Source organism: Chiloscyllium plagiosum, unplaced genomic scaffold (genome assembly GCF_037043375.1).
Source record: "Chiloscyllium plagiosum isolate Xiang-an unplaced genomic scaffold, Cpla_swu_hap1 HiC_scaffold_47, whole genome shotgun sequence".
NCBI lineage: Eukaryota > Metazoa > Chordata > Chondrichthyes > Orectolobiformes > Hemiscylliidae > Chiloscyllium > Chiloscyllium plagiosum.
In genome coordinates this window covers 6,283,477-6,307,164 of record NW_028270185.1, presented here as the reverse complement: position 1 = coordinate 6,307,164, position 23,688 = coordinate 6,283,477, and the positions used below count along the sequence as shown (strand labels likewise).

Here is a 23,688-nt window from a genome sequence, read left to right as displayed (position 1 = left end):
TAGTCCCACCTGCCTGCTCCCGGCCTATATCCCTCCAAACGTTTCCTATACATGAACTTATCTAAATATCTTTTAAACGCTGTAACTGTACCCACTCCCACCACTTCCTCAGGAAGTTCATTCCACACATGAACCTTTGCCTTTTACGTCATTTTTAAATCTCTCTTCTCTCCCCTTAAAGATGTGCCCCCTACTCCTGAAATCCTCCATACTAGGGGAAAGATACCTACCATCAACTCTATCGATACCCCTCATTATTTTATAAACCTCTATAAGGTCACCTCTCAACCTCCTAAGATCTAGTGAAAACATTCCCAGCCTTTCTTTATAACTCAAATCTTCCATACCCAGCAACGTCCTGGTAAATCTCTTCTGAACCTTCTCCAGTTTAATAATATCCTTCCTATAACTGGGTGACCAGAGCAGAGACCTGCGTTTATGTAGCGCCTTCCACATCCCCAGGACACACCAAAGCCTTTTGCAGCCAATGAAGTGTAAGTGGTAAAAAGTTAAGTCTCTCTCGCCTCTCATTCCAGAGAGAGGGAGGATGGGCGATGGGTTAGCCTGGGAGTCACCATGCCCCAGGTGAGGGCAAAGATTGGGAAGGTGGGACCCACAGGGTAACTTCAGACAGTGTGGGAATCCAACCCATTACTGTTGGTACCACATACCAGCCGTCCAGCCAACTGACCCCAGAGCAGAGGTCATTTCATGAAAGATGGCTGGCCAGGCCAAAGGTGGCAATATCATTGGGGTAATAATTCTGGAGCAGGGGGTTCAAATCCCAACATGCTAACTATTGGAAATTGGATCCAGTTGTTCATATATCTGAAATAGAAAGGGGGGTCTCAATAATAGGAGCAGGACAATTTGCAAACTCCCTTCAGTTGATAATGTGAAGCTAAAATCATTGGAGAACCAAGGAGATGCGCTGTATTAGAGAGACAGCTAGTGGTGAGTTTAACCTTTTTTCATTCACTGGTAGGATGTGGTCAGTTTTTACTGCCCATCCCTAATTGCCCCCTTGAGAAGGTGGGGGTGAGCTGCCTTCTTGAACCGTTGCAGTCCAGCTGCTGTGGGTGGACCCACAATGCCCTTAGGGAGGGAATTCCAAGATTCTAGATTTCTGGAGGAACGGTGATATATTTCCAAGTCAGGATGGTGAGTGGAGGGGAACTTGCAGGGGGTGGTGTTCCCATGTATCTGCTGCCCCTTGTCCTTCTAGATGGAAGAGACTGTGGGTTTGGAAGGTGCTGCCTGAGGGTCTTTGGTGAATCTGAAGGTCAGGCAAGGTTGAGAAAGAGTAACCGTCACGGTGACCTCAGTCAACGCTGGAATTGTTACCCACGCTGTTGGTGTCACTGCATCGTAAACTAGTCAGAGAGCCACACAACATGGAAACAGACCCTTCCGTCCAACTCATCCATGCTGACCAGATGTTCTAAATTCATCTCGTCTCATTTGCCAGCATTTAGCCCATATCCCTTTAAATCCATCCAGGTGCCTTTTACATGTTGTAATTGTACCAGCCTCCACCACTTCCTCTGGCAGCTCATTCCATACACGCACCACCCTCTGTGTGAAAAAGTTGCCCCTCAGGTCCCTTTATGTCTTTCCCCTCTCACCTTAAACCTATGTCCTCTAGTTTTGGATTCCCCAACTCTGGGAGAAAGACCTTGGCTACTCATCCGATCCATGCCCCTCACATCTTGTAAACTTCCATAAGGTTGCCCCTCAGCCTCTGACACTCCAGAGAAAATAGCCCCAGTCTATTCAGCCTCTCCCTATAGCTCTTTTCCTCTAACGCAGCAACGTCCTGAAAATCTTTTCTGCATTCTTGCAAGTTTAGCAACATCTTTCCCATAACAGGGAGACCAGAATTGAATGCAGTATTCAAACAGTGGCCAAATCTTTGTCCTGTACAATGTCCTGTACAGCCGCAGCATGACCTCTAAACCCCTATACTCAATGCACTGACCACAGTTATTCAGCCCACAATTTGATAAAGACAGTCTAATGTCAGTTGGGGATAATTATTAGGCTCTTGGATGAACTCTTTCTGGTTGTCTTTCAATTATGGCTGATTGTGATTGTTTTGTTGGATAGTTGTATGTGCCTAAAAGGTGACTTGGGGTCTCAGTGTCTGAAAGACGGTTTCTGTGACACTGCAGCACCCCCTCAGTACAGACTCAAAGTCTCTGGGACTACCCACTGAGCCCTGGTTTGAGATTGAGACGAACCCATGGTTTGAGTAAATTGTTACAGAAACAGACTCAGCAGGTCAGGCAGCACCCAAGGAGCAGGGGAATCGATGTTTTGGGCCAGAGCCCACTTTCTCCAATTCTGATCCAGTGACCCTTATTTAGAACTGAGTTTTGAATCTAAGAATCTTAGCCGTTCTGAAGCAGGGTCACTCGATCCGAGACATTAACTCTGCTTTCTCTCTCCACAGCTGCTGAGTTTCTCCAGCAATCTCTGCTTTCATTTGTTTTTAAGTGTAACCTATCTACGATAGTGAGTAGAGTGGGTTCTTTTTGGATTAAATGTTTTATTGAGATCTGTCTCTTGATTACATTTTTAAAATATAAAACAGAGGTAGGAAGCGGTGGAGGCTGGTACAATTACAGCATTTAAAAGGCATCTGGATGGGTACATGAATAGGAAGGGTTTAGAGGGATATGGGCCAAGTGCTAGCAAATGGGACTAGATTAGTTGAGGAGGATATTAAACTAGAGAGAGCAGGAGAAATTTACAAGGATGTTGCTGGATTCAAGGGTCTGAGTTATAGGGAGAGGTTGGACAAGTTAGGACTTCTTTGTTTAGAGTGTACAAGATTGAGGGGGGTCCTAGGAGGTGTATAAGATCATGAGAGGCTTGAATATGGTGAATGCACTCAGTCTTTTTCCCAGGGTTGAGGAAGCAAGGACGAGAGGTCATCAGTTTAAGGTTAGAGGGGAAAGAAGAAAAGGGATCCTGAGGGGCAACTTTTTAACACAGAGGGTGGTACGCATATGGAATAAGATTAGATTAGATTAGATTAGATTACATTACAATGTGGAAACAGGCCCTTCGGCCCAACAAGTCCACACCGACCCGCCGAAGTGAAACCCACCCATACCCCTACATTTACCCCTTCACCTAACACTACGGGCAATTTAGCATGACCAATTCACCTGACCCTGCACATCTTTTGGACTGTGGGAGGAAACCGGAGCACCCGGAGGAAACCCACGCAGACACGGGGAGAACGTGCAAACTCCACACAGTCAGTCGCCTGAGGCGGGAATTGAACCCGGGTCTCAGGCGCTGTGAGGCAGCAGTGCTAACCACTGTGCCACCGTGCCGCCCACAAATAATAAGCTGCTAGTGGAAGTGGTTGAGGTGGGTATATTAACAATGTTTAAAAGGCATTTGTACCAATACATGGATCGGAAAGGTTTAGAGGGATATAGGCCAAGTGCAGGGAAATGGGGTTAGTGTGGACAGACATTTTGGTCAGCGTGAACCGGTTAGGGCCAAAGGGCCTGTCTCTATGCTGTAGAACTCTATGACTATGTGATGTCTGGTCAGCATGGACGAATTGGACCTAAGGGTCTGTCTCTGTGCTCTACATCTCTATGACTCTAAGTGCCGTCCTTTGAGTTTTATTTAATGAGTAAATTTTTTCCCCTTTGTCAGTAGGATTCGAGAACAGCGATGAGGAAAGTCAGCGATGACTGAATGGAAAAGACAGACCAGAAATGGTGCACTGACAGAGTAAACAAAACTGAGCTCATATCCACCCTCCCTTCATCCACAAGTCACCGAATCACTTGTGGAAAGAGTGGAGAGAATCTTTCCACCAGGCTGACATTTGAGGCAATCTTTCCCCTCCCAGCGGGGGATGAAATTCAATCAGTTTCCGAGACATTAACAAAACTGAAAGCAACAGAAAAATATCAAAATTCTGATGCAGCATAATTCCGTTGAAACAGCAGCATGGTAAAATGCCATATTTTGTTTATTCAATGAATGTGGATGTCTCTGGCTCGGCCAGCATTTATTGCCCAGGCCCTAATTGCCCCAGAGGGCAGTGAAGAGTCAACCCCATTGCTGTTGGTCTGGAGTTACGTATAGGCCCAGACCAGGTAAGGATGGCAGTTTCCTTCCCTAAAGGAGATTAGTGACCCAGATGGGATTTTCCAACAATGGATACATGGTCATCATTGTTGAGATTTGTAGCTCAGGTTGAGGTTCTCGATGTAGGTTTGCTCGCTGAGCTGGAAGGTTCGTTTCCAGACGTTCCGTCACCATCTAGGTAGGAATTTCTTCAGCCAGAGGGTGGAGAATCTGTGGAGCCCATTGCCACAAAGGGCTGTAGAGGTCAAGTCATTGAGTGTATTTAAGATAAAGATAGATAGGTTGTTGATTGTAGAATAAATTAGAAGGTTCATTTCCAGACGTTTCATCACCCAATAGGCAACATTTTCCTTCCAACTCAGCGAGCAAACCTACACCCATGGTTATCATTAGACTCTTAATTCCAGATTTTTATTGAATTTATATTCTGCTGTTGTGGGATTCGAACCCAGTTTCCCCAGAACATTAGCTTGGTGTCTGGATTAACAACCCAGTGATAATACCACTAGGCCAGCACTTCCCCTGCCCCTCATGGTCTTTATGGCTGGAGTGATTGGAGTTTAAAAATAGAAACGTCTCTTACTGTACAGGGTGTTGGTGAGGCCATACGTGGAGAACTAGGGATCAGAGGGATATGGTAAAAACAAGGACTGCAGATGCTGGAAACCAGAGTCTAGATTAGAGTGGTGCTGGAAAAGCACAGCAGGTCAGGCAGCATCCGAGGAGCAGGAAAATCGATGTTTCGGGCAAAAGCCCTTCATCAGAAACAGAGACATGGTGCCTGCAGAGTGGAGAGATAAATGAGAGAGGGGTGGGGGTGGGGAGAAAGTAACGTAGAGTACAATAGGTGAATGGGGGTGGGGATGGAGGTGATGGGTCAGAGAGGAGGGTGGGGGAAGGTAGCAAAGAGTACAATGGGTGAATGGGGGTGGGGATGGAGGTGATGGGTCAGAGAGGAGGATGGGGGAAGGTAGCAAAGAGTACAATAGGTGAATGGGGGTGGGGTTGGAGATGATGGGTCAGAGAGGAGGATGGGGGAAGGTAGCAAAGGGTACAATGGGTGAATGGGGGTGGGGATGGAGGTGATGGGTCAGAGAGGAGGGTCGGGGAAGGTAGCAAAGAGTACAATGGGTGAATGGGGGTGGGGATGGAGGTGATGGGTCAGAGAGGAGGGTGGGGGAAGGTAGCAAAGAGTACAATGGGTGAATGGGGGTGGGGATGGAGGTGATGGGTCAGAGAGGAGGGTGGGGGAAGGTAGCAAAGAGTACAATGGGTGAATGGGGGTGGGGATGGAGGTGATGGGTCAGAGAGGAGGGTGGGGGAAGGTAGCAAAGAGTACAATGGGTAAATGGGAGTGGGGATGGAGGTATTAGGTCAGAGAGGAGGGTGGTGTGGATAGGTGGAAAGGAAGATAGGCAGGTAGAACAGGTCATGAGGGTGGTGCTGAGCCGGAAGGCTGGAGCTGGGGTGAGGTGGGGGAAGGGGAAATGAGGAAACTGGTGAAATCCACATTGATGCCATGGGGTCGAAGTGTTCCGAGATGGAAGATGAGGTGTTCTTCCTTCACCGCCGCTCCCTCACCACCTGATGCCTGGAGGAAGAACGCCTCATCTTCCATCTCGGAACACTCCAACCCCAGGGCATCAATATAGATTTCACCAGTTTCCTCATTTCCCCTTCCCCCACCTCACCCCAGCTCCAGCCTTCCAGCTCTGCACCATCCCCATGACCTGTCTTACCTGCCAATCTTCCTTTCCACCTATCCACTCCACCCTCCTCTCTGACCTATCACCTCCATCCCCACCCCCATTCACCTATTGTACTCTATGCTACTTTCTCCCCTCCCCCCCAACCCCCACCCCCCCTCTCAATTATCTCCCCACTCTGCAGGCACCCTGACTCTATTCCTGATTAAGGGCTTTTGCCCGAAACGTCGATTCTCCTGCTCCTCGGATGCTGCCTGACCTGCTGTGCTTTTCCAGCACCACTCTGATCTAGACGTCAGAGGGATATGGGCCAAGTGCTGCCAAATGGGACTAGATCAGTTTAGGATATCTGGTGGGCATTGATGAGTCGGACCGAAGGGTCTGTTTCCATGCTGTACATCTCAATGACTCGATAACTGTGTACAATTTTGACACTTAAAGAAACGGATGGAGTGGCCTGATGTACCTTTAAAATGGAGATGGGAAGGAATTTCTTCAGCCAGACGGTGGTGAATCTGTGGAAACCATTGCTACTGAGGGCTGTAGGGGCCAAGTCATTGAGTGTATTTAAGATAAAGACAGATAGGTTCTTGATTGTAGAATACACTAGAATCCCTACAGCTGTGGAAACAGGCCATTCGAGTACACACTAACCTTCTGAAGAGCATCTCACCCAGACCCACCCCGCGACTCTATCTCTGTAACCCTGCATTTCCTGTGACTAACCCACCGAGCCTGTATGTCTCTGAACACTATGGGCAATTTTCCATGGCCCATCCACTCTAAGCTGCACATCTTTGTGAGCGTGGGAGGAAACCGGAGCACCCGGAGGAAACCCACGCAGACACTGGGAGAATGTGCAAACTCAACACAGAGAGTTGCCCGAGGCTGGAATTGAACCCAGGTCCCTGGAACTGTGAAATAAGGGGATCAAGAGTTACTGGGAGAAGGCAGGAGAATGGTGTTGGGAAACACATCAGCCAGACCCGAATGGGCCAAATGGCCTAATTCTGCTCCTATATCTTAGGCTTTGGAGGCAGCTCAAAACGTTGATTCCTCGTGTTGATCTATTGAGAACTGGATTAGGTTCTTTATTCATTAAAGTTTCCACAAATGAGTGGTGATCTTATTCAAACACACGAGATTCTGAAGAAGGGTGACTGGACCCATATGTTTTCTCTCCACAAATGCTGCCAGATCTGCTGAATCTCTCCAGCAATATCTGTTTTGGTTTAAGATTCTGAAGTGGGGGGGCAGGGAACAGGGGAGTTGTAAAGAAGATGTTTTCCCTCCTGGCGGGTGGGCAGAGCTGTACCAAGGTCAGCCGGCTGGGTCTCATCGAACGTGGATTCCCTGATGGAGGCCGTCCAAACTGAGGGAGATCTGGCCGGGTTTGAGAGAGGAATGTCAGAGATATTGAGTTACTTGTCTCAGTGAGAGACCAAAAAAACTGCAAATGTTTGAACCCAAGGTAGACAGGCAGGAGGCTGGAAGAACACTTGTGACTAAAGGGTGAATGGTAATGCCAATCTGAGGAGATATTTCAGGGGGATTGGTGATGCCAATCTGAGGAGTTATTTCGGGGAGATTGGTGATGCCAATCTGAGGAGTTATTTCGGGGGATTGGTGATGCCAATCTGAGGAGTTATTTTGGGAGGATTGGTGATGCCAATCTGAGGAGTTATTTCAGGGGGATTGGTGATGCCAATCTGAGGAGTCATTTCAGGGAGATTGGTGATGCCAATCTGAGGAGTTATTTCGGGGGGATTGGTGATGCCAATCTGAGGAGTTATTTTGGGGGGATTGGTGATGCCAATCTGAGGAGTTATTTTGGGGGGATTGGTGATGCCAATCTGAGGTGTTATTTCGGAGGAAATCTCAAGCTAGAGGATGGAGCTGCAGACAAAAGGGGACACTTGATTAAACTGAAGGAGTTTCTTCTTCCGGAGGTTAGTGAGTGTCAGGGTGGATCGTGTGGAAGGATTTCTGAAATATTGGGGAGTCTATGCCGAGCTGTGGCAAAAGGGGAGATGAGGCCATGGGGGAGAGCAGTCATGATCTTGTTAGATGTCAGGGCAGGTTTGAAGTCCCTGCTTCTGATTGTAATCTAATAAAATGCCCCCAAAGTGCACTACAAGAGGGTAAATCAGGTCAAATCTGACACCCCCTGAGAGTCATAGGCAGATTCACAGCAGGTGATCAAAGCCTTGGAGGGCAAGAAACAGGAGCAACAATAAACCCCGTTGAGGGGACAATACCTTTCCTTTCTGATTCGTTCACGGGATGTGGGTGTCACTGGCTCGGCCTGCATTTATTGCCCATGCCTAATTGCCCGTGAGAGGGCAATCCAGCGTGACCATGGCTGTTCTTTCGATTTCAAACTCACTCACCCACCCACATGATCCCCTATTCTTGGTTTCTTCAATACCAAAGATCTGTGGCTCTGACCTTTCAATACACACAGCCCCGGAGCACTTTCTCCCAGTGGTCTTTAAGGAGGCCATGATGTGGAGGGGCTGGTGTTAGACTGGGGTGTACAAAGTTAAAAATCACACAACACCAGGTTATAGTCCAACAGGTTTATTTGGAAGCACTAGCTTTCAGAGCGTTGCTCCTTCATCAGGTAGCTAGGTAGCGCTCTGAATGCTTATACTGCCAAATAGACCTGTTGGACTATAACCGAGTGTCATGTGATTTTTATCTTTAAGGAGGGGGAGGGGAGGAAGCGATGCACAACATGGGGGCGGAGTCGGGTTACTTATGTGCGAGGTATAAGTACTATTGGCAAAGTACGCCATAAGACGGAATAGAACTAGGCCATTCAGCCCATCAACTCTGCTCTCCCATTCAACGTGATCACGGCTGATCTGATAATCCTCAACTCCACTTTCCTGCCTTTCCCCCAGAACCCCCCATTCCCTTCCTGATAAAAAACCTCTCTGCCTCAGACTGGAATGTAGTTAATGCCCCAGCCTCAACAGCCCTCTGTGGTAAAGAATTGCACAGATTCACTTGCCTGAGAGAAGGAATTCCTCCCCATCTCCCTCAGGAAGGGAGCTATTAAGTATTACTGAGAAAAAATATCATTTTTACAAAGTCAAAGAGTCATAGAGCACGGAGACAGACCCTTCGGCCCAACCAGTCCATGCTGACCATAATCCCAACTAAACTCATTCCACCTGCCTGCTCCATATCCCTTCAAATATTTCTCTGCTACCCATTTTAGCGATGCACCCTACAGTACAAAACACTGCTCTTGTGAATTGTCTTGACAACAGATGAAAATCTTCAACTTTTAGGTTCATAATTCTTTGTAATTTGCACCTAATGTAGACAGGGTGGGTAAGAAGGTATTTAGCACGCCTGCCTTCATTGCTCAGACCTTTGAGTGTAGGAGATGGGTCATTATGTTGAGGTTGTACAGGACGTTGGTGATTAGATTAGATTCCTAACAGTAAGGAAACAGGCCATTTGGCCCAACAAGTCCACACCGACCCTCCGAAGAGCAACCCACCCAGACCCATTCCCCAACCTATATTTACTCTGTGGGCGGCACGGTGGCACAGTGGTTAGCACTGCTGCCTCACAGCGCCGGTTCAATTCCCGCCTCAGGCGACTGACTGTGTGGAGTTTGCACGTTCTCCCCGTGTCTGCGTGGGTTTCCTCCGGGTGCTCCGGTTTCCTCCCACAGTCCAAAGATGTGCAGGTCAGGGTGGATTGGCCATGGGAAATTGCCCGTAGTGTTAGGTAAGGGGTAAATGTAGGGGTATGGGTGGGTTGCGCTTCAGCGGGTCGGTGTGGACTTGTTGGGCCAAAGGGCCTGTTTCCACACTGTAATGTAATCTAATCTACTCCTGACTAAAGCACCTAACACTATGGGCAATTTCACCACGACCAATTCACCTGGTCAGCAAATCTTTTGGACTGTGGGAGGAAACCAGAGTGCCTGGAGGAAACCCACAGACACGGGGAGAATGTGCAAACTCCACACAGACAGTCACCCGAGGGTGGAATTGAACCCAGGTCCCTGGTGCTGTGAGGCAGCAGCGCTAACCACTGAGCCACCCACCAGGCCTCTTCTGGAATACTGTGTCCCGTTCCGGTCTCCCAGTTGTAGGAAGGATATTATTAAGCTGGAGACGGTTCAGAAGAGATTTACCAGGATGTTGGCGGGTATGGAGGGGTTGAGTTATAAAGAAAGGCTGGATAGGCTGGGACTTTTTCACTGGAGCGTATGAGGGTGAGAGGTGACCTTATAGGGGTTTATAAACGAGGTCAGGTGAATGGCAGGTGTCTTTTCCCTAGGGTGGGGAATTTCAAGACTAGGGGGCACATTTTTAAGGTGAGAGGGGAAAGATTTTAAAAAGACAATTTCTCTTACACAGAGCATTGTCCGTGTGTAGAATGAGCCTCCAGAGGAAGTGGTGGGAGTGTGCACAGTTACAGCATTTAAAAGACATTTAGATAGGTACATGAATAGGAAAGGTTTGGAGGGACATGGGCCAGGAGCAGGCAGGTGGGACTAGTCTAGTTTGGGATTATAGCTAGCATGGACAGGTTGGACTGAAGGGTCTGTCTCTATGCTGTATGACTCGGTGGCTCAGTGGTTAGCACTGCTGCCTCACAGCACCAGGGTCCTGGGTTTGATTCCCGCCTCCCATGCTAAATTGCCCACAGTGTTAGGTATGTTAGTCAGGGGCAAATATAGGGTAGGGGAATAGGCTTGGGTGAGTTACTCTTCGGAGGCGCTGTGTGGACTTGTTTCCACACTGTAGAGAATCTAGTCTATAAAATGATATTTCTCTCAGCAATATGCAAATTCGGTACCACCAAACAACCACTGGCAGGGTTTAGCTCATTTCTTTCCCAACTGGATTACAGCCAGGAGAGGACTTTTACAGCATCGAGCGGAGGCTGTTCGGCCCATTCAGCCCATGTTGGAAACCCAAGCTGATTGTTGTGTTCGGAGGGGAAGTAGGTGCTGAGGCGAGGGAGGCTCCCGAACTGTTCCCCAGTCGGGGCTAGGCGTCCAAGACAGGTTGGGGTGTGGATTCGGAATTTTCTTTCTGACCACACGTGCCAGGGGTTTAGAAAGTGGGGCGCAGAGTTGGGTTGGAAGCGATGGCAACACAACATGTTTTTAACAAGGCTTGTTATTTCTTAGATTACACAATTCAGTCAGAATCAAGTTGATCTTTCCATTGTTATGCTCATCAACTTCCTCTCGTGTCTTTGAACTCATCATCTTTTTGTCCTTCTGCACCCACAAAGTTTGCTCGTTCGGTTTAAACTATGAGTCTTATACAGATAATGCCATTGCGTGTAATTTTTGTTGTTCATCTTTTTCCTATTTGTCTTCCTTTTTTATTTGCGTTTTTTTTTGTAATACTCGGAATGACACGACATTATTCCAATCTCTGAGCGATGGCGCAAGTGTCAGGGAGGGTCGGGGCTGAGGTTTTGGGGCACCGCGAATCAGGGATTAAACACCCCGCCCCCTCCCAACTGTACCCCCACCACACACGCACATACATCACGCCCCCGACCCCCACCACCCATGACAGGGAACCCCAGGTTTGCGAGTCCTCACTGACCAGGGTTGCAATTGAACTCACTGCCTCTGGTTAATCGGGAGATTGGGGAGAGTCGTGGTATAAAATAGGGATGCAGGCTTCCTTCGTGGTCGGAAGGTGGGAGGGGCGGGGGCTTGCAGAGTCTGCATTGTCTGCACTTTTGTATGTAACAGTACTGTGTAATGTACAACTGTCATTGCTGTTGTCTCTTTATATAACAGTGGTTAGCACTGCTGCCTCACAGCGCCAGAGACCTGGGTTCAATTCCCGCCTCAGGCGACTGACTGTGTGGAGTTTGCACGTTCTCCCCGGGTCTGCGTGGGTTTCCTCCGGGTGCTCCGGTTTCCTCCCACAGTCCAAAGATGTGCAGGGTCAGCTGAATTGGCATTACTAAATTGCCCGTAGTGTTAGGGAAGGGGGAAATGTAGGGGTATGGGTGGGTTTCGCTTCGGCGGGTCGGTGTGGACTTGTTGGGCCAAAGGGCCTGTTTCCACACTGTAATCTAATCTAATCTATCTTTATGTGAAACTGGGATTTGAGGTTTGTCCTCATGTCCCTGTAAACTGTTTGAACGGTAGGGTTTGGGGCCTGGCTTTGCTGTTCCTCTCCCTTGTAAAATTGCTGTCTCTTGTATGCAGCTGTAAATGTAACTGTTTGTTGTAAACTGTTTTTGTAATTTGTTTAATAAAATAAAATATAAAATAGGGATGAGGGGGCAGGGAAATAGAGGCAGAGAGCAACAGGGAATGGAGAGACAGGGAGGGAGAGAAAGTGCAAGGGAGCGAGGGAGAGAGACAGAGAATGGGGGGACAGTGAAGTGTAAGGCAGTTCAACGGGCAACAGGGATGGTGGTCAGGCCCACAAACCCAGAATCAATTAGAATTAGAATCCTTAAGTGCGGAAACAAGCCATTTGGCCAACAATTCCACACAAACCCTCTGAAACGTATCCCAGCCATATCCATTATTACTCTACAGACTTATTACTCTATATTTCCCCTGACTAACCTACCCTAACCTACACTATGGGACAATTTCCTCCGGGTGCTCCAGTTTCCTCCCAGTGTCCAAAAATGTGCAGGTTAGGGTGGATTGGCCATGGGAAATTGCCCCATAGTGTTCAGGGATGTGTAGGTTAGGGGTAAATGTCAAGTAGTAGGGTAGGGGAATGTATCTGGGAGGGCTATCCTTTGGAGGGTCTGTGTCAACCTGTGAGCTAAATGGCTTGTTTCCATGCTGTAGGGATTCTAGGTATTCAATTAAAGCAGGGATGGTGTCTATGTGTGTGTGTGTATGTGTATTTGTGTGGGTGTGGGTGTGTCTGTGTGTGGGTGTGGTTGTGTGTGCGTGTGGGTGTGTGTGTGTGTGTGTGTGTGGGTGTGTGGATGTGTGTCTATGTGTGTGGGTGTGTGTGTGGGGTATGTGTGTGTGTATATGTGTGTGAGTGTGGGTGTATGTGTGTGGGTGTGTGTGTGTGTGTGTGTATGTGTGTGTGTGTGGGGGTGTGTGTGGGGGGGGAGGGTGTGTGTGTGTGTGTGTGTGTGTGTGTATGTGTGTGTGTGTGTGGGGGTGTGTATTTGTGTGTGTGGGTGTGTGTGTGGGGGAGGGTATGTGTGTGGGTGTGTGTGTATGTGTGTGTGTGTGGGGGGGGGTGTATTTGTGTGTGTGGGTGTGTGTGTGGGGGAGGGTATGTGTGTGGGTGTGTGTGTGTGTGTGTGACTCCACCCTGATTACAACTGCATGCAATGTGTGATGACCTTAGAGTCGGAGATGTACAACACAGAAACAGACCCTCCGGTCCAACTCATCCATGCCAACCAGATATCCTAAACTAATCTAGTCCCATTTGCCAGCACTTGGCCCATATCCCACTAAACCCTTCCTATTCATATACCCATCCAGATGCCTTTTAAATGTTGCAATTGTACCAGCCTCCACCACTTCCTCTGGCAGCTCATTCCATACACATACCACCCTCTGCATGAAAATGTTGCCCCTTAGGTCTCTTTTATATATTTCGCCTCTCACACTCTAGTTGTGGACTCCCTAACCCCAGGGAAAAGACCTTGCCTATTTACCCTACTGTGCCCCTCATGATTTTATAAACCTCTATAAGGCCACCCCTCAGCCTCCAGTGCTCCAGAGAAAATAGCACCAGCCTAATCAACCTCTCTCTATAGCTCAAACCCTGGCAATATCCTTGTAAATTTTTCTGAACCCTTTCAAGTTTCACAACACCCTTCCGATAGGAAGGAGACCAGAATTGCACGCAATATTCCAACAATGGCCTCACCAATGTCATGTACAGCCGCAACATGACCTCCCAACTCCTGTACTCAATACTCTGACCAATAAAGGAAAGCATACCAAACACCTTCTTCACTATCCTATCTACCTGCGACTCCACTTTCAAGGAGCTATGAACCTGCACTCCAAGGTCTCTTTGTTCAGCAACACTCCCTAGTACCTTACCATTAAGTGTATAAGTCCTGCTAAGATTTGCTTTCCCAAAATGCAGCACCTCGCATTTATCTGAATTAAACTCCATCTGCCACTTCTCAGCCCATTGGCTCATCTGGTCCAGATCCTGTTGTAATCTGAGATAACCCTCTTCGCTGTCCCCTACACCTCCAATTTTGGTGTCATCTGCAAACTTACTAACTGTACCTCTTACGTTCACATCCAAATCGTTCATATAAATGACGAAAAGCAGTGGACCCAGCACCAATCCAAGCATCCAGGTTCAATAGCTGGTCAATGGCCTAGACCCAAGGGAAGTGGTTACAGGGAGAAACTTACCAAAAGCATCCTCCTTAACAACAAAATCCTGACACCCAGAAGCTCCGTTTCCGAGTCGAACTGTCAGCATCTTATTTTTCCCACAATTATTACTCCACATCAGAAATGTCTGAAATTAGGAAGGAGACAGTTCTGTATGAGTGTATCAGTGCTGTAGTAGAGTCCTTACCTCTGAGCTGGGAGACCCTGGTTGGGCTCCAGAAGATATGTCACAGCCTCACGGAACGGACTGTATCGGAAAATATCTAGAATGTAAAACAGCTCCAGGCTCTTTCCCGCTTCCCATTCGCACAGTGTCATCCGGAACGCTGTTGGCTGGATCTAAACTTGCACCAATTCACATTCCCCATCACTGGCCCCCCAGACAAGCACTGCCTCCATTTTAAAAACATTCTCTTCCTTGTTTCTGCCTCCCTCCACGGGCTTCACCTCCTCTGCCCTGTCCCTGTGATCTCCTCTGGCTTCCCAAGTCCCTGGAAACCTCCGCACTCCCCTACCTCCGGCCTCTAGAGTATCCCTTCCATATTCCCATCATTCCACCATTGGCGGCTGTGCCTTCAGTTGGCAGGGACCTGGAATACCCTCCCTAGCTCTCTCTCTCTCTCTTCCTTTAAGACGATCTGTAAAACCATCCTCTCCAACCCAAGCTCAGGGTCACCTGCTGCTCAGTTCAAGTGGCTCAGGCTCAAATTCCGTGGCATAATGCTTGCTACAAAGTACCTCAGGATGCTCAAGGTACTACATAAATTAAGTTGTTGTTGACGCCAACACCCATTCTGATTTCAGGTCAACGTGGATAGCTTCTTCTGAGAGACTCTTGACGCACAGAATTCAAATAAAGACAAGCTGGCAAATGTGGAGAAAGTGAGGACGGCAGGTGCTGGAGATCAGAGTCGAGAGTGTGGTGCTGGAAAAGCACAGCAGGTCAGGCAGTATCCAAGGAGCAGGAGAGTTGACGTTTCGGGCAAAAGCCCTTCATCTTTCCTGATGAAGGGCTTATGCCCGAAACGTCAACTCTCCTGCTTCTTGGATGCTGCCTGACCAGATGTGCTTTTCCAGCACTACACTCTCAAAGCTGACAAATGGAAACGAAATTGAGCAGTTTGGGTCTATACTCTCTGAAGTATAGAAGATTGAGAGGAGATCTGATTGAGGTCCAGAAGATGCTAAAGGGGACTCTGACAAAATAAGCATACAGAGAATGTTTTCCCTAGGGACGTAGATAGGATAAATAGACAAGGTCTTTTCCCTGGGGTGGGGGAGTCCAGAACTAGAAGGGCATAGGTTTAAGATGAGAGGGGAAAGATTTAAAAGAGACCTACAGGACAACTTTTTCACACAGAGGGTGGTGTCTGTATGGAATGAGCTGCCAGAGGAAGTGGTGGAGGCTGGTACAATTACAACATTTAAAAGGCATCTGGATGGGGACATGAATAGGAAGGGTTTGGAGGGATATGGGCCAAATACCGGCAAATGGGACTAGATTAGGTTAGGATATCTGGAAACAGCATGGAAACAGACCCCTTCGTGCCGAACAGATATCCCAATCTAATCTCATCCCATTTTCCAGCACTTGGCCCATATCCCTCGAAACCCTTCCTATTCATACACCCATCCAGATACATTTTAAATGTACCCGTCTCCACCACTTCCTCTGGCAGCTCATTCCACACACGCACCGCCCTTTTGTGAAAAAGTTGCCCCTTAGGTCCATTTTAAATCTTTCTCTCTCACCCTAAACCCAGAATCCTCTAACTCTGGACTCCCCCACCCTAGGGAAAAGACCTTGTCTTATCACTCTATCCATGTCCATCATGATTTTTATAAACCTCTATAAGGTCACCCCTCAGCCTCTGTTGCTCCAGGGAAAACAGCCCCAGCCTGTTCAGCCTCTCTCTATTGCTCCTAACATGACCCTCCAACTCCTCTACAGGTATCCCTCGCTTTTCTGAAGTTCACTTCACATCACTTTGCTTTTACAAAAGACCAATATTAGTGCCTGTTTTCACTAACCGAAAGGAATCTGGAGAGGAGTTTAGCTTTTATGAAAAGATGTGGAATTTTTCCCATATAAATTAATGCTTCTTTGCTGACCACCATTTCGGCTTACTAAAGGTTGCACAGGAATGCTCTACTTTCAGATAGCGGAGGGATACCTGCAGTCAATGCACCGATCAATAGGGGCAATCATACGAAACGCCACCTTTACTACCCCTCAGCCTCCAGGGCGACACGGTGGCTCAGTGGTTAGCACCGCTGCCTCATAGCACCAGGGTGCCAGGTTCAATTCCAGCCTCGGGTGACTGTCTGTGTGGAGTTTGCACATTCTCCCTGTGTCTGTGTGGGTTTCCTCCAGGTGCTCCGGTTTCCTCCCATAGTCCAAAGATGTACACGTTAGGTGAATTGGCCTAACTAAATTGCCCCATAGTATTAGGTGCATTAGTCAGAGGGAAATGGGTCTGGGGGGGGTTACTCTTCGGAGGGTCGGTGTGGACTGGTTGGGCCGAAGGGCTTGTTTCCACACTGTAGGGAATCGAGTCTGTCTACCTGTGATTCCACTTTCAAAGAACTATGAACCCAAAACTCCCCAGGAAGAGAGCTGTGTAGAGTTTGAAAGGTTTGATGGTCAAGAGGGAGGTGCCTGTCTGTCCATAATGGCAAAAATATCAGGATAACACACAGGGTGAGTCTGAATCGCTGGCTGGAAATGGTACGTTAAGAATGATTGACTCCTGGGCTGAAATCTGGTTTGGTTATCGGGGAAATTCAAGCTGTGGGATCGTTTCTGGAGGTTTGGGGTGGGAGTTTTGTTAACTGCTCACACCCCCCCCCACCCCCATTATTGTGCCCCGACCCTTCACCAAGTGTTGCCATGGATACCGCTGTCAACTCACAGCACGGATATTACCCTCTGCGCAGGCTGGAACACTGAGCAGAGTCTGACAGTCCAGTGCCATCCTGTCGGGCTGCTGCACTGCTAGAGGTGCTGTTTTTCAGGATAAGATGCCTCTCCTCTCCTATGATCACTGATCCGAATGGGAACAGCAGGGGAGCTCTGTCCCGGGACAATGTTTAACCCTCAACCATCATCAGTAAAAATGAAGTCACCTGACCAAGGAGCTCCGAAAGCTCATGATTAAACCTGTTGAACTATAACCTGGTGTCGTGTGATGACTGACCTCCTCCACTGAGTGTAGGAGACTGACACATTGCAACGTCCAGGACTCCGAGGGGAGGGAAGGCACTGAAGGTGTGGACACAAGTCACTGTCAAAGGCCCTCCGGCTACAGAACACAGAGAAGTTGGAAACTGTACAAAACCCTGGGCTGGGTGTTTAACATGTAATAAGTGTGGTCAATAGTAACTAATTGCAAATGGACTGAGTAAGTACAGTATTGAAACAAACTGATTAGATTTGCACTTTATATAATGTCAACTTAGATCAGATAAATAATGCACTCTTATAAACTAAATGAGTAATGTATGTTTTGTGTGAAAATACTTAGCACTAATTACATTATATCAATATCCTGAGAACAGGTAAAGTCCAGATGGGGATGATTATAATGTTATGATCACTGTTTCCTGGGAACCAGACGGATAAAGAATGGATGAAGTGGAGAGGGACTTTGGATATGGGAAGAGGCAGGGGAAGCCTGGGTTTGGTCCCCTTTAGGAGGTTAAGGGGTGATTTAAGGTTCAAAATGATGAGGTGTTCTGAGAGAGTAAATAGAGGGAAACTGTTTAGGCTGATAGAAGAGTTGGTGACACATTGGTGGAAGGGGCAGGGGTGGGGGGGAAGTGGAGGGGACTTATTTTTTAAACTCACTGAGGAGAACAAGTTATATAGTTTGTTGAAAGTGCCGTCACAGGTGGACAGGACGGTGAAGAAGGCATTTAGCGTGCTGGCATTCATCAGTCGAGGCATTGAGTATCAGAGTTGGGACGTTATGTTACAGCTTTATACGTTGTTAGTGAGGTCCCACATGGAGTATTGTGTACGTTTTGGTCACCCTGTTATAGAAAGGACATTGTTAAATTGGAAAGCGTGCAATGAAAATTTACGAGGATATTGTCAGGACCAGTCGGCCTGGATTATAGGGAGAGGTTAGCCAGGATAGGACGTTATTCCTAGAAACATAGGAGAAATCAGGGTGACCTTATTGAGGTATGTACAATCATCAGAACCATTGATAGGATGAATGCAGAAAATCTTTTTCCTAGGGATGAGGAATTGAAAACGAGTGGGCATAGGTTTAAGGTGAGAGGGGAAAGATTTAAGAAGGACCTGAGGGGCAACTTCTTCACCCAGAAAGTGGTGCGGGTGTGGAAGGGTGCCAGAGGAAGTGGTTGAGGCTGGTACAATAAAAAATATTTAAAAGAATTTGGATGTGAACATGGATGGGAAGGGTTTAGAGGAATATGGACCAAATGGAGGTAATTGGAACCAGCTGAGTGGGCACCATGGTCAACCAGGTTGGGCCAAAGGGCCTGTTTTCATGCCATATGGCTCTCTCACTCTACGTTATGGTCTTCAATGTGTTGCCCGAGAGGAATGCGAAAGCAATGGGGAGTTAGGTAAATACTGGCCAACAAAATGTGTTCAGGGGAGCGGAAAGAGGAGGGTGACTCTTCACTCGATGAGCCAGTATTGGGAGACTGGACCGAACGGCCTCCTCCTGCGTTGACTGAAACCCCAAGCACGCTACAATCGAGCACAGGAGGAGCCAACGTGGCGATGTCTGCAGGCTTACCCCTGGCGGCTGATTCCTCAGGATGTCCCTGACTTGTGCTGACTCGATCCCCAGCTGCAGCCAGATGTTGTGGGACAGCATCAGTTTGTCGAAGAGAGTGAGCTTTGTAGGCACCGGGACATTTCCTGGATCCTCCTCCTTCTCGCAAAGCCTCGGGTATGCTCCATTGCACAGCTGTTTGTGAGGGCTGCAGGGACTGAGGGACAAGACCATCGACATTAACACCACCAGCGCCCCAGCACAAACTGCAGCCTCCCAAGAACAGTCACCTTACACTAATGTCTTTTACGGACTTGGGCATCATTGAGGTAGAGCAGCATTGTACAGCCATCCCTAATCACCCTGGGGACGACGGTGATAAAAACAGCCATTCAGCCCCTCAAGGAGAAACTGAGGACTGCAGATCCTGGAGATTAGAGTCAAGATTAGAGTGGTGCTGGAAAAACACAGCAGGTCAGGCAGCATCTGAGGAGCAGGAGAATTAACATTTCGGCTTTTGCCCGAAACATCGATTTTCCTGCTCCTCGGATGCTGCCTGACCTACTGTGCTTTTCCAGCGCCACTCTAATCTTGATTCAGCCCCTTGAGCCTGTTCCACCATTCAGTGAGATCAAGGTCAAAAATAACACGAGGTTATAGCCTGACAGGTTTATTTGAAAACACAAGCTTTCGGAGAATTGCTCCTACACCTGATGAAGGGGCAGCATTTGTGATTTTTAAAAAAGACCTGTCAGGCTATAACCCGATGTGGTGTGACTTCTGACCTTGTCCACCCCAGGCTAATACCAGCACCTCTACACCAATGAGACAATGGTTGATCTGCACCCTCACTCCCCACTTTCTGGCCCACCTACCTTTGCTGAACAAAACATCATCTCTAATCCAGAATTAACAACTGAAGTTAAAAACCACACGACATCAGGTTAAAGTCTGACAGGTTTATTTAGAAGCACTAGCTTTCAAAGCTGGGGCAGAGGACACCATGGAACGTTATGGGGTTGGAAGAGATTACGGAGATTGGGAAGGGTATGTAGGGATTCGAAAACATGAATGGGAGCCAATGTTGTTTGTGACAACCACCTGATGAAGGAGCAGCGCTCCGAAAGCTAGTGCTTCCAAATAAACCTGGCGTTATGTGATTTTTAACTTTGTCCACCCCAGTCCAACACCAGCTCTTCCAAATCACAACTGAAGAGTCATAGAGTCACAGTTATGTACAGCACGGAAACAGACCCTTCGGTCCAACCCGTCCATGCCGACCAGATATCCCAACCCAATCTAGTCCCACCTGCCAGCACCCGGCCCATAGCCCTCCAAACCCTTCCTATTCATATACCCATCCAGATGTCTTTTAAATGCTGCAATTGTACCAGCATCCACCACATCCTCTGGCAGTTCATTCCATACACGTACCACCCTCTGCGTGAAAAAGTTGCCCCTAAGGTCTCTTTTATATCTTTCCCCTCTCGCCCTAAACCTATGCCCTCTAGTTCTGGACTCCCCCACCCCAGGGAACAGACTTTGTCTATTTACCCTATCCATGCCCCTCATAATTTTGTAAACCTCTATAAGGTCACCCCTCAGCCTGTGACGCTCCAGGGAAAACAGCCCCAGCCTGTTCAGCCTCTCCCTGTAGCTCAAATCCTCCAACCCTGGCAACATCCTTGTAAATCTTTTCTGAACCCTTTCAAGTTTCACAACATCTTTCCGACAGGAAGGAGACCAGAATTGCATGCAATATTCTAACAGTGGCCTAAGCAATGTCCTGTACAGCCGCAACATGACCTCCCAACTCCTGTACTCAATACTCTGACCAATAAAGGAAAGAGCTGCCCTTTATGAGTTGCCTGTGCATTCCTAGGCCATTTCTTTGGGTAGTGGAGAATCCACCCCATTACTAGGCACCTGGAGTCACACATGGACCATGGATAAGGGAGGCAAACCCTCGAAATAGCATCAGTGAGAGCTGTTATGGGTGACCATTAATGAGAATATCCCTTAATTTGAACATAAACCTCACATGTGCCCACAAAGGGATTTGAACCAATGATCCCAAAGTGTGATCCTTGACCCCCACCCCAAGTGGCTAGTCCAGTTCCATTTCCACAATGCTCCTTTACAATAAATGCTGTAAAGTGTGTGGGGCGTCACAAAAAGCACTATAGAAATTCAAAGCTTTTGTTTGCGTTAACAACATTTGGTCAACGAGGCACATCGAAGGAATCTCTTTGAGGAGAAAAGGGAAGTCGCGAGGGAGGAAAGGTTTTGGAAGGGATTTCCGGAGCTAGTGGCTCAGGAAGCAGACGACACGATGGAGCGATTAAAACCGGGAACGCTCAAGTGACCGGAACTTGAGAATACAGAGATCCTGGAATGTTGTGGAGCTGGAAGAGATTACAGAGATCGGGAAGGGTATGTAGGGATTTGAAAACGAGGGTGAGAGTTTTGAAATCAGGACCTTACATGAATGGGAACCAGTATTGATCAGTGAGCTCCAGGGGCGATAAGGGAATGGAACTTGGTACATGTTAAGAAATGGGCAACAGAATTTGCTTGGGTCCCAATGTTTACAGATGGTAGAAGGTGTTGGATCTGCCAGGAGTTCACGGGAATAGTTGAGTGTTGAGGTAACGAGGGAAATACTGAGGGTTTTAGCAGCAGATGAGCTGAGGCAGGGGTGAAGTGTTGGTGGTGGTGGGTAATGGCCTATTGCAGCTGTGGTTCAAATGTGTGTTTAGAAGCCCAACAAATGTGATACTAACATTGTGAACAGACTGGCTTAATCTCATTGCTGGAGAGGGAGATGTGATAACCAGGTTTATTTGGAAGCACTAGCTTTCGGAGCATTGCTCCTTCATCAGGTGGTTGTGAAGAAGCTGCGCTCCGAAAGCTAGTGCTTCCAAATGAACCTGTTGGACTAGAACCTGGTGTCGTGTGATTTTTAACTTTTTCCACCCCTGTCTAACACCGGCTCCTCCAAATCAGGGTTATTTTGAAACTGCTGTTATCACACACCATAGCAACTGCTCAGGCACACTTCCACACTTTCCACCCCAGCCCCCACAGACAATGATGGGTCTAAAACCATGGCCCACTATTTACCCAGCAGGTCCACATTGGCATTGCTGTTAAAGTCATAGAGATGTACAGCACGGAAACAGACCCTTCGGTCCAACCCGTCCATGCCGACCAGATATCCCAACCCAATCTAATCCCACCTGCCAGCACCCAGCCCATAGTCTTCACCAGGCCTAGCTTTACATGTTATTAGAATCACTTCCTAATTTCCTTCCCCCTCATGAACTTAGAATCGTTGTTAATTGTCTCTAGGTTGGCTGGTGAGATCGAAATGGAGCTTTTCTTTGTGTGGAGAGAGTGCACTGACTCTCATTCTACACCCAGTGTTAAAGCTGCTCTCTATTTACACAGAGTCACAGGGAAACAGACCCTTCTGTCCAACTTGTCCATGCCGACCAAGTTTCCCAAACTAAACTCAGCCCTTTTGCCTGCGTTTGGTCCATGCACCTATCCAAAATGTGCTCAGAGTCAATATCCATCATTGGCATCTTCACATGCATATTAACACCCCTCAACGATATGACTGACAAGCCATTGGCATAATCTATTTAAGACGGAGAGTGATAGGTTCTTGAGTATCAAGGGGATCAAGGGTTACGGGAGAAAGCGGGGGAATGGGGTTGAGAAACTTATCAGCCATGATTGAATGGAGGGAGACAATAAAACTGCAGATACTGGAATCCAAAGTAGACAGGCAGGAGGCTGGAAGAACACAGCAAGCCAGGCAGCATCGGGAGGTGGAGAAGTCAGCGTTTCAGGTGTAACCTTTCTTCAGGACTCTATTGAGTGGTGGAGCAGACTCGATGGGCTGAATGGCCTAATTTCTGCTCCTACGTCTTATGGTTTCCACATGGAAGGAGGCTATTCAGCCCACCCCTTTACATACTAGCCCTCTGCACGAATGACTCACTTAACAACGGTCGCCCATCTTTTCCGGGTACCCTGCAACATCCTCCTCCAGAAAATGCTTCAACTCTCTTCCAAAGGGCGTGGCTCACCCAGCCTCTACCACCATCCTAGCCACTCACTGTGGGGCTTTTCCCTGCATGTCACCCTTCATTCTTGTATTGGATCGATACCTTCTCCATCTTTATCATTTATCTTTAAGCCAATAGGGTCATAGGTGTCTACAGCACGGAAACAGGCCCTTCGGCCCATCTTACCCATGCCGCCCAGTTTCCACAATTAGCCTGGTCCCATTTGCCTGCTTACGGTCCATACCTCTCCATATCTGTCTTGATGTTTCTCCAATGACAAAATTGAACTCGCTTCCCCCACTACCTCTGGTAGTCCATTCCAGACACTCACCACCCTCCGTGCCCCTCTGGACCCTTTTGTACCTCTCCCCCCTCACCTTAAACCTATGCCCTCTGGTTTTAGATTTCCCTACCATGAGGAAAAGATGTTGGCTACCTATTTTATCTATGCCCCTCATGATTTAATAGACTTCTTTAAGGTCAGTCTCCTATGCTCCAGGGAAAAAAAATCCCAGCCCATCTAACCTCTCCTTATAACTTAAACCTTCCAGTCCGAGTAGCATTCTGCACTCTTTCTAGTTTAATAATATCCTTTCTACAGTAGGGTGACCAGAACTGTATGCAGTATTTCAAATGTGGCCTCACCAACATCTTGTACAGCTGTAGCAAGACATCCCAATGCC

The 23,688-nt window shown here is 47.9% G+C and overlaps 1 protein-coding gene across 3 annotated transcripts in view; it reads right to left on the bottom strand.

The window, feature by feature from the left end:
• LOC122542686 (ras and Rab interactor 2-like) overlaps positions 1-23,688 on the bottom strand; it is a 72,405-nt gene that overhangs the window by 27,801 nt on the left and 20,916 nt on the right. Inside the window, exons 2-3 of one of the 3 annotated variants that reach the window (XM_043680664.2) lie at positions 18,951-19,146; positions 14,197-14,305 (exon numbers count right to left, since the gene is read on the bottom strand). The exons of 1 other annotated variant lie outside the window; for it this stretch is intronic. In XM_043680664.2, the coding sequence (XP_043536599.2) occupies positions 14,197-14,305; positions 18,951-19,146 (305 nt within the window). The remainder of the gene's footprint in view (positions 1-14,196; positions 14,306-18,950; positions 19,147-23,688) is intronic. One more of the 3 variants, XM_087984000.1, reaches the window with a different exon arrangement.